This window comes from Colias croceus, chromosome 29 (assembly GCF_905220415.1).
Source record: "Colias croceus chromosome 29, ilColCroc2.1".
NCBI classification, from domain to species: Eukaryota; Metazoa; Arthropoda; class Insecta; order Lepidoptera; family Pieridae; genus Colias; species Colias croceus.
This window is the reverse complement of record NC_059565.1, coordinates 2,577,236-2,589,286: the sequence shown is the minus strand read 5'-3', so window position 1 is coordinate 2,589,286 and position 12,051 is coordinate 2,577,236. Positions and strand designations below refer to the sequence as shown.

The 12,051-nt window shown below is 32.7% G+C and overlaps 1 protein-coding gene across 1 annotated transcript in view; it reads left to right on the top strand.

The window, feature by feature from the left end:
- LOC123704367 (probable multidrug resistance-associated protein lethal(2)03659) overlaps positions 1–12,051 on the top strand; it is a 53,313-nt gene that overhangs the window by 8,110 nt on the left and 33,152 nt on the right. Inside the window, exon 2 of the mRNA XM_045652720.1 lies at positions 5,686–5,905. Coding sequence (XP_045508676.1) covers positions 5,826–5,905 — 80 coding nt within the window. The 5' untranslated portion in view covers positions 5,686–5,825. The remainder of the gene's footprint in view (positions 1–5,685; positions 5,906–12,051) is intronic.

Genomic DNA, 12,051 nt, shown 5'->3' with positions numbered 1-12,051 from the left:
GATTTAATTAAAAATAGTGTAATTAAATTTTGAAAGTTTGCGGAAAAATGTAAAGTGAATGCAAGTTGGTCTTGGCGTGATGATAGGTATATAACTATATAGTCTATAGCCTTCCTCGATAAATGGGCTCTCTAACACCGAAATAATTTTTCAAATTGTACAGTAGTTCCTGGGATTAGCGTGTTCAAACAAACAAACTCTTCAGCTCTATAATATTAAGTATAGATAATATCTCCCACATGGATATAAGTAAACCAATTTGTTACGTTCTCTTTTAATCAAAACGTGCGTCATATTGTATAGGGATGTCTTCCTAATTTATCTTTTGTCGAAAAGCAATTATTTTTTCCTACGTAATAGTTCAGGATACATCGCCCATTTTTGCAAGTGACTACTATCAAGCTAATTTTCCGTTTGTAGCTTTATTTTGATGAGACGCCCAATAATTTCGTGTACGAAAGTCTCGATTGTGATAGCTAACAGAGATAACAAGGATAAAATTTTTTGATTTGATGGTTCTCAAATATTTATTACTAACTGAATTTTTTTTGTTCAATCTCAAGATAATTACCTAAATTATTCGAAAAAATATTTGTCCTACAAAATCTATGGTTGGTTCATAGAGTCCCCCTTTCCAAAGTGTATCGATAACGAGGTCATCATAAATGATTAGTAACAACCTGATTTTTTTGTTTTCACTTAGTTAATGTTTATATAATTCAACAGACATATTGTCCTACAAATTGCGTAATAAATATTTGAGAACCATCAAATCAAAAATTTTTATCCTTGTTATCTCTGTTAGCTACCGCAATCGAGAGTTTCGTACACGAAATTATTCGGTGTCTCATCAAAATAAAGCTACAAACGGAAAATCAGCTTGATAGTAGTCACTTGCAAAAATGGGCGATGTATCCTGAACTATAACTATGTGTTTTTTATTAATAAATGCTTGCTTTAAATTAAATGAATTATAAACACTAGTTATGTAGTTATAGAAAACTAGCTTTCAACCCACAGCTTCGCCCGCGCAGTCAAAGAAAAACCCGCGTAGTTCCCGTTCCCGTGGGATTTCCGGAATAAAATCTATCCTATTTCCCGGGGTAAAAAGTAGCCTATGTTCTTTCTCGGGTATCAAAATATCTCTTTACCAAATTTCATGCAAATTGGTTCAGTAGTTAAGGCGTGATTGAGTAACAGACAGACAGAGTTACTTTCGCTATGGATTTACAAAATATATGCTATGGAAAATTTCTGATTGATACAGTGCACCTATAAGTGATAGGCATTTAGCAGAAACATTCGAGAATTTATTACACCCGACCTTGCGTTGACTTCCCTTCTCTTGAGACAAGAGTTGGGTAAGTTTTTTCGAATTTGACCTGTGTGTACTTCCGTAAGCTATAAATCATAAAGCGATATAAAATTGAAAAAAGAGCGTGTGTGCCGAGCACACGTGTCAGAAGTGAAACTTCTTCGGCAAGATTCAAAGATAACAAAATCCTCGCCTTACTCCATCACGTGACGGTATTGCCATGACGTGATCTTGATATTTTACTCTCAACGCGCGTAAAGAAGTTAAATTTCAAAAAGTCTCTTTGTATGACTGTCTCTTGACACTTTTACGTTTAGAACACATTGCCGATTTTAATGATATTTTGCACTGAGATCGACTTTATATCTTGGCAAAGGGAAATACAAAACTTCTTTTTACAAAAAAACCTTTTTACCGTTCCTCGATAAATGGATAATCGAACAGTGACAGAATTTTTCAAATCGGACCAGTAGTTCCTGAGATTAGCGCGTTCAAACAAACAAACTCTTCAGCTAGATAAATAACTAAATACGTAGTTATTACTTATTAGTTATTAGTAAGTTAGGCACCCGCTCGTCACTTCTTATATTAGGTTTATTTGAACGAGTACCAAATGAGGAAACATTTAAAACAAACTTTGTTGCAGGTTGTATGATGTATCTCTAACTATAGGTACCTATTTATGTTTAGTTTTGCGCAAGTAATAAGGAAAATGAAGACTGTAAGAGAAAAAAATCCCGTAAAATGAGTTAATTTGGTTTCAGACTCGACTAAAGTAGACTTTAATCTTTATCACCTTGTTTTCTAATTGATTGATGTTTTGTTTGTTATATTTTTACACCCAATCAGCTGAATCATTATTGATGATTTTTAGTTTTTACAAGTTGTGATTGACCTTCGAATTATCATGGCGCAATAAGTTGCAACCAAAAGTTTATAATAATAATAAGATTAGTGCATAGTTAGTTTGATAAAGTTTGAATTAAATCTGTCCGCTTTAGTCAAAATCGAGTTCAAAGGAATCGCGAATTTGAATTCGCCGAACCGAACATGATCTAAAAACTAGTATTTTCAATATATTAGCACTTAACCTAAATCTAAATAACTCTCACCAATATTGCACCTTATTTCCCTAGGAATAAGGTCTCATCTCACAAGTGCGTGCTTTTTAATGATCGAGTGATGACCGCAAGGTTATTGCTTGCCCTTATGTATGTAAAATCGATATCTATATTTGGATGTGATATTTTTGGTGAAAACAGACGGGGAGTTCTTTCGATAGGGAGTTTTTCGACCGATAAAAAAAAAGTTTCGAAATTATTAGAAACACTAGCTGCGCCGCGCGGTTTCACCCGCATTGCTCCGCTCCTGTTGGTCTTAGCGTGATGATATATAGCCTATAGCCTTCCTTGATAAATGGGCTATCTAACACCGAAAGAACTTTTCAAATTGGACCAGTAGTTCCTGAGATTAGCGCGTTCAAACAAACAAACAAACTCTTCAGCTTTATAATATTATATTAATCCAGGATTTCCTTGAAATTTTTTTTTCAATTGTAATTTTACGGTGATCTTAATATTTGCGTTTTAATTGATTTCCTTCTAATACTCTGTTCTAATCATCCAAATAATTGTAATGCATGTCTGCCGACCTTGTCTTTTGTCGCATAAACTACTGTATCGAATTTGAAAAAAATTTTGATGCTGTACGCAAGCGGCGCTATTGTGATTTCTTATGCTAAAGCCTTTTGTGTTCATTCGTGTGTATTATTTAATTTTTAAGCACGTCAAGAATTGTACATAGTACAAATTTGTTTAGTTAGTAGATTAGTTCAAAATCCGTTGCGTAGTTTTAAAGATTTAAGCATACAAAGGGACATAGGGACAGAGGAAGCGACATTGTTTTATACTATGTAGTGATATACTATTTGCACAGCTGTGGGTCGGTAGAATTTATTGTCTGTTACTTATAAATGTAATAAATTAACTAAAATTATGAATTGAAAACATTTGTGTCTTTGTACGTGTGTTTGTAATGATAGTAGGGGAGCCCAAGATGGGATTTTGGGATTTACTCGAGCGCGTCAGATTACTATAAGGGACGGTACCTTAGCTATTCATTAGTATCTCTAGTCAATATGAACAGTTATGGTTGGTGGGTGCGCTCAGGGGCCCCGCTGGAAAATTTGAATAATCCATAATTCCCTAAGGTTGAGCTCGAATCGTCAGATTAGCGAAATGGGGACTTCTTATATTGTAATTAACCCCCCCATATATTAATCTGACGCGCTCGAATAATATTACTTTAATTTTTTACCCTTTTTTCAAAGCGATTAAATCGCCACTTAAATCGTCAGATTAACGTATACTTTTTTACAGTGACGTCCTAGAGCATGCAAAATATCAATATCTAACGCGCTTGAGTATTTCCAAGCCAATTTTTTTCTTTTTTAAATTAAAAAAAATCAAAAAACCCTTCCCCACCGCTAAAAGTGAAAACATTATAGGACCTTTTTTTCTCGCTATGGTCTAATCTACCAATTCTAATAGGTTCCCGTGACGCTCGAGTAAATCCACATTTAGCATCCTGGGCTCCCCTACTATGAGGATCGATTTCAATAATTCTTTCACTAGCAGTCAGCAGAAAGTTATATTTTTCCTATGTCACATGGGCTATATTTTATTTCGCTTTCATCCTGGATAAGCCCGGGTGTACGAGCGGCTAATATATAATAATATTGTAATGATGATTGGAACACATATGGGTGCTGTATTTTCCTCTCTCCGGTTACTCCCCGAGACATCAATTTTTTGCTTTATGGTACTACGCGTGTTTGAATTTTTTTAATACCTATGTGGTATTTATCTACTAGTTTTATATTTAACACCTATTTATGTAGGTATTTACTATTTATATAATAAAATTGTAGGAAAGTCAAAGCATTGAATATATTTTTTAAATAACACTTGGGGCGTAATCTACAATCAATATCGAAGCATATAGTTTATAGTATTGTTGTCTGTTTGTATGTCCGGGCTAAACTCAAAATATACTGCATGGATTTACTTCAAATTTGGCACAGATATAGCTTGAGACCTGAGCAGGGACATGGGATAGGTTTTATTCCGGAAATCCCACGGGAACGGGAACTATGCGGGTTTTTCTTTAACTACGCGGACGAAGCCGCTGGCGGAAAGCTAGTACATTATAAAACCGTTTTCTTAATCAGACACGTGTCAGAAGTGAAACTTCTTTGACAAGATTCAAAGATATCAAAATCGTCGCCTTCTCCATGACGCGACTTTAAAATTTGACTCTCAACGCGCCTAAAGAAGTTAAACTTCAAAAACTATATTAAAGTACGTTGCGTAGTTTTAAAGATTTCAGCTTACATAGGTATATAGGGACAGAGAAAGCAAATTTGTTATATACTATGTAGTGATTTAATTTTTAAAGTTTAATTTAAAAGTGAAAAAATGCATTCATCATCATCATCACATTTTGATTGCAACGATTTAAATTAAATGCAAACCTACATATCTACATGTGTAATTTATATTCCATTAAGATTCAAGGTATAATGAGAATTAAATTATTATGTGAAATGTGAATCTAAGGACCGATCTCATAAGCCGGCTACTCACGTACCTTTTTTTTTAAAGTGGGGAAATCTTCTAAAGATACCCACGGCCCCCGGGGAAGGAGCTGTGGGTTATGTCGGATTCTTACCGACTAAAACCCCACTGTGTTCCGTCAAGCCGCGCAGTTAACCGGGGCCGCGGGTACTCCTTTGAAATCGTCCACGACCACGGCAGCGGGCACGGTAGTGGGCCCACCTCCGTTAACACTCTCACCTCCTCATTCCAAAAAACAAGAAAACCAATACAAATAACACGCGCGCTCACTCCCAAGAAACAAGCGAAACCCTAGCACGCAAGAGGCTATGTCATTACAATAAAAACTGCATTGTTCGGCTATGTATGAAAATTTAAATTGTTTTCTGCAGATAAATTAGGAATCAATATATTTCCTGCATCTTACTAAACAGAACCTTATATTGAATCATCCACTACCTTATCTTCTATCTTAGATATCTATCTATCTCTATACCTATAAAATATGTTACATATAAAATTCTCGTGTCACAATGTTAGTTACCATACTCCTCCGAAACGGCTAGACCGATTCTCATTAAATTTTGTGTGCCTATTGGGTAGATCTTAGAAGCTCAAGTGATAGGAGAAACGCAGAACAACGTTTGCCGGGACAGCTTATAGCTAGTAATTTGTAAAATTGCCTTTTTAAGAAACATACTGTATACATTTAAATTTTCTTGAAAATTAAATAATAAAAATAATAATTTGTTTCAGTATGGCGTCAAAGTGAAGATGAGAATTTGAAGATTTTCGGTGCGAAAGTGTCGTCGTGCATTTACATGTGATATAAAGTGCAATTATTTATTTATTATTATATTATAGTGTTAGTGTTATAGTGTAGTTGTAAGTGCGCGATGGATCCCGGATACTTTAACATTGATAGGGAACAGAATCCGCGGGAAAGGGCTAATTTTTTCTCGAAAATATGCTTTTGGTAAGTAATATGTACCCATTTGAATACAAGTAATGTGCAGTTTTTATACTTGTTTACAGTTAAAGCTTATAGTAGAACATCATAATATTATTTGTATCCTAAATTTTTTATTATCGCGATACTGCAAAATAATTAAAAAAAGATTTTTTAATAATCAATTAAAAATATCCTGTCCAGGATGTTTCCAGAAAATCCATTTTAAATACATTTTTTAATAGACTAATTATAAAATTGGTCTTATTCTATTATCACGATGGTCGATTTAGGTTCGGATCTTAGACTATTATATTTCTTTCGTAATAGCACAGAATAATAACTAGTAGCTAGCCAGTAAGGGTTTTGTATCATAGAAAATTGAGGTTGCAAAGAAAATCCAAACTGATAAATAACAACTAATCAATGAATAATTATGCTTTTTTAAGGTGGATGTTCCGACCGTCCCTCCATACATTTTTGATTACCTCTAAACACTTAACACAGACACTATTTCTTTAAAACTAATCATTTTATCACTTCTCTATAATGAAATGTGTGCGCGTTCGACCTTTTTAATCAATAATTTACAATATTTACTTAGAAAAACAACAGTAAAATACCGGAAAAATTTGACACTTCTACAGTAGTGTGCGTGACTTTTGCCAAGCGAAACACGACATAAAGCACGACATCTAGCGCATAGACTATATACTTATTACAGATCTAGCGCGTCAATGTCTAAACGAAAGGCGATGTTTAGACATTGACGCGCTAGATGTCGTGCATTCGCGTTCGTTATCTTATACATAATGAGCATAATTCTAATAAATCAAAGTTCTGTGTAAAAATTGAGTAATTTCATTTCCAATCGTTCAAAGAAAATAACAATAAAATAAAATAAAACTAATGACCTTAGAAACTATGTTTTTTTTTGTAAACAATTTATTACTCATTATTGTTCGTCCGTCGTAGGTCTGTAAACTGTATTGTACACTGAAGGTAAATGGTACTGTAGGTACTTTAGTTCGGCGTCGTCGTCGGCTTGATATAAAATTACATTCTTGATTTCATTGACACGCGCTATGATTTGCGCGCGGAATTTCTTGTGTTGTGAATTTATTTTTGTATGCTATGCATTTTAATTGATTCAAATTGCAATGTTTCTCTAGTATGCATTTGAGACTATATTGTAAATTGTAATAATTGATCGTGGGTATAGTAACTAATTAATTATTCTAATAACGCAATTAGTAATATATGTATTTTCGGTGGGATTCAAAACAAAAAATTGGCCCGTGATTTTTATGAAATTTCACCACATTGCAAATCACATCAATCATAGTTCATACACATGTATGACGAAAGTGATTAGTATTGTGGCTAACATTGACTCATCAGTTCATCACTGAAACCAGTGATAAATCGGTACCTATATCATATTGTGTTTGAATATTTTTAAACAATGATATAAGTATACAATTATTATAAATCGGTAAACTATCAAAGTAATCACAAACTTGCAAACATTGGTAAAATGTCCAATAGTTTATGAGCCTATTCATTACAATCAAACAAACAAACAAAGTTTTCCTCTTTATAATATTAGTGTAGACAAACACTATGAATACGATCACGAATGCAAATTCGGGGATTTTCTAATTATTGCTAAATAATAATTGAATTCGTTTTGAAATACTCTATAATTTTTAGTGTATAAATAGACATTTATAATGTGGTGCTCATTTTTTTTGTACTGCTAACGCTATTGTAGGTACCTATTTTCGTTGTTTTATTTCAAGTGAACACGGCCGTCGGCCATACAATTTTGTCACGAGCCGCCTATGATTGTAGGTACTTTTGTTAGGCTCCTTCGTCGTCCGCGTCGCGTCGGCTCGAAAGTTCTTGATTTCATTGTCACGCGCTATGATTTGCGCGCGGATTTTCTTGTGTTGTGAATTTATTTTTGTATTATTTTTTTTTTTTTTTATTTTTATTTTATTGATTCAAATAAAATATTTCACTAGTATGCATTTGAGACTATATTGTATTATGTATAATTTATCGTAGGTATAGTTATTCTTATAACGCAGTTATATTTTCGGTGGGACAATTTGACCCGTGATTTTTCTGAAATATCACCACGTTGCAAATCACATCAATCATACACACGTATGACGAAAGTATAGTGGCTAACATTGACTCATCAGTTCATCACTGAAACCAGTGATAAATCAGTATATCATATTTTATTGTGTTTGAACTTTGAATATTTTTTAAACAACGATATATACAATATTATTATAAATCGGTAAACTACCAAAGTACTTCCGAATTTTCAGACAGACAAACAAATAGTTTGTTTTATCAAAGTAGGTATCAGTAATTAGTATACTCTACTCCGTTACTCCTATATTATGTTTACCTACTATATTTTACTAAAAGTCGAGTGCGTCGAAATCGTAAATATATGTTTTTCACCTTCCTGGTTATTTTCCCATAGTAAATAGTGTTTTAGGTTTGTTGTTATAGGTAGGAATAATAATAATTATTCTTACTTGTTGGTTATGAAATGTATATTGAAATAATTTACTTTTACAAATCATTAGTGATATTAGTTTTGAGTGAAAATGCTTGGATCAGCATAATATTATATGGTACTTCAAATGCATGTTTTGATAAAAAAAAACAATAGTGTAATAAAATAAAACTGCGTTTTATTGTAATCAATGTTGACAATTATTTTCCAATATTATTGATCAATAAAATAGTTTACACCAACAAATATAACTTTTATTTTTATAACAATCGTTACAAACGGTAGCAGGTGGCGTTTTGAAGTTCTGTCTACTCATACAGAAAAATGGAAAACTTGTTTTTTTTTGTAAACAATTTATTACTCATTATTGTTGTAACTTGGCAACTCGAAGCGTGGTCGTCCGTCGTAGGTACTTTTGTTCGGCGTCGCGTCGTCGTCGGCTTGATGAGTGTTATTGACACGCGCTATGATTTGCGCGCGGAATTTCTTGTGTTGTGAATTTATTTTTGTATGCTATGCATTGAATCAAATTGCATTATTTCTCTAGTAAGCATTTGAGACTATATTGTAATAATTGATCGTGGGTAGGTATAGTAATTAATTAATTAATTAATAATTATTCTAATAACGCAATTATATTTTCGGTGGGATTCAAAACAAAAAATTGGCTCGTGATTTTTATGAAATTTCACCACATTGCAAATGATATAATAAACAATTACAATTACAATTACATATTATAAATCGGTAAACTATCAAAGTAATCACAAACTTGCAAAATATGCTTTTTCCGAATTTTCAGACAGACACACAATTTTATTACTTAGTTTGTTTTAGCAAAGTAGGTTCCTATACCTATACGCTTACGTCGCGCGTCGCGTCGTCGAAAACGGTGCGCCCAGAAACAAACATACCTAATTATCTAATTCGATTTTTTTTATTCGTCGGCCAGTTCTACTAGGTATAAAAAGAGGGCGGACCGCTAGTAAATAATAAAATAATAAATAGTGTATTAGATTTGTTATTGTATCTTGTATACGAATAATTATTCTTACGTCTTGTTGGGAAATGTTCAAATACCTACCTATTGAAATAATTTACTGTTACAAATCATTAGTATTAGTTTTGAGTGAATAGGCATGGATCAGAAATTCAGAATATAATATGCTACCTACTAACTACTCAAATGCATACATGTTTTGATAAAAAAAACAATAGTGTAATGTAATAAAATAAAACTGCGTTTTATTGTAATCAATTTAGACATTATTTATTTTCCAAAATTAATGATGAATAAAATAGTTTACGCCAACAAATATGTATGTATATTGTATAACTTTATTTTTATAACAATCGTTCATAATAAGCCGTAGCATAACTTTGATTCTCATGCAACGTTGCCGCATCGCATGACAGCAGCAATTGCGCGCGCGGCGCGACGTTGCCAGTTGCCAGTTGCCACTCCTATCTTATAAACAAACACCACTGACTAACTTATAGTTATAGAGGTCAGTGACGAACACTATGGATACCTACGCTCGCGAATGCAAATTCGGTGATTTACTAATTATTGATAATCATTGAATTCGTTTTTAAATAGCCTGTACTTTGTAATTTTTAGTGTTATAGACATTTATAAAATGTGGTGCTCAGAGGCCGGCCGGCCAATCGAGTACCTAGGTATGTCGAGAAACTTCACTTATTCGATGGAGGTATTCCACCTTCCTTCCTCCACAGTTGTGTGATCCCGACGTGCATTGAACACGCAGTTTTCTGATACTAGTAGCTAAAATCAAAACCACAGACATATGTCTGTGATCAAAACCATAATAATATTTTTACCTAAGTACCTACTATATTTTACTAAAAGTCGAGTGCGTCGAAATCGTAAATAATAATAATATGTTTTTCACCTTCCTGGTTATTTTCCCATAGTAAATAGTGTTTTAGGTTTGTTGTTGTAGGTAGGAATAATAATAATTATTTTTACTTGTTGGATATGAAATGTATATTGAAATAATTTACTTTTACTAATCATTAGTGATATTAGTTTTGAGTGAAAATGCTTGGATCAGCATAATATTATATGGTACTTCAAATACATGTTTTGATAAAAAAACAATAGTGTAATAAAATAAAACTGCGTTTTATTGTAATCAATGTTGACAATTTTAAATTCCAAAATTATTGATCAATAAAAAAAATCAATAAATTATTGATCAAAATATAAACCGTAGCAGGTGGCGTTTTGAAGTTCTGTCTACTCATACAGAAAAATGGAAAATTGTTTTTTTTGTGAACAATTTATTACTCATTATTGTTGTTTGGCAACTCGAAGCGTGGTCGTCCGTCGTAGGTACTTTTGTTCGGCGTCGCGTCGTCTTCGGCTTGATATAAAACATTCTTGATTTCATTGACACGCGCTATGATTTGCGCGCGGAATTTCTTGTGTTGTGAATTTATTTTTGTATGCTATGCATTTTAATTGAATCAAATTGCAATATTTCTCTAGTATGCATTTGAGACTATTTCTACTATTATGTATTCTGTGACTATATTGTTAAATGTAATAATTGATCGTGGGTAGGTATAGTAATTAATTATTCTAATAACGCAATTATATTTTCGGTGGGATTCAAAACAAAAAATTGGCCCGTGATTTTTATGAAATTTCACCACATTGCAAATGATATATTATACAATTACAATTACAATTATTATAAATCGGTAAACTATCAAAGTAATCACAAACTTGCAAAATATGCTTTTCCGAATTTTCAGACAGACACACAATTTTATTAGTTTGTTAATTGTTTTAGCAAAGTAGGTACCTATACCTATACGCTTACGTCGCGCGTCGCGACGTCGAAAACGGTGCGCCAAGAAACAAACATACCTGATTCAGTTAGTTACAATCCTTTTTTTGTTCCGTAATTTATTGTTTAAATTTATTCTAATACGATTTTTTTTATTCGTCGGCCAGTTCTACTAGGTATAAAAAGATAAAATTGAAATATAATTATTGTAGCGATTTTTTAGCGTTTATTGTAGCGTTTTTTATTATATTCCTTGAAGTACGAGGATGGTTCTTATTTCTTATGGAGAGAAAACGTAAACACGGGCGAAGCCGGGGCGGACCGCTAGTAAATAATAAATTATAAAATAATAAATAGTGTATTAGATTTGTTATTGTATCTTGTATACCTACGAATAATTATTCTTACGTCTTGTTGGGAAATGTTCAAATACCTACAACTATTGAAATAATTTACTGTTACAAATCATTAGTGTTATTAGTTTTGAGTGAATAGGCATGGATCAGAAATTCAGAATATAATATGCTACTAACTACTCAAATACATACATGTTTTGATAAAAAAAAACAATAGTGTAATGTAATAAAATAAAACTGCGTTTTATTGTAATCAATTTAGACATTATTTATTTTCCAAAATTAATGATGAATAAAATAGTTTACGCCAACAAATATGTATATATTGTATAACTTTTATTTTTATAACAATCGTTCATAATAAACCGTAGCAAGTAGCGTTTTGATTCTCACGTATAAGTAACTATAAGTTATAGAGGTCAGTGACCGTCAGTGACAAACACTATGGATACCTACGCTCGC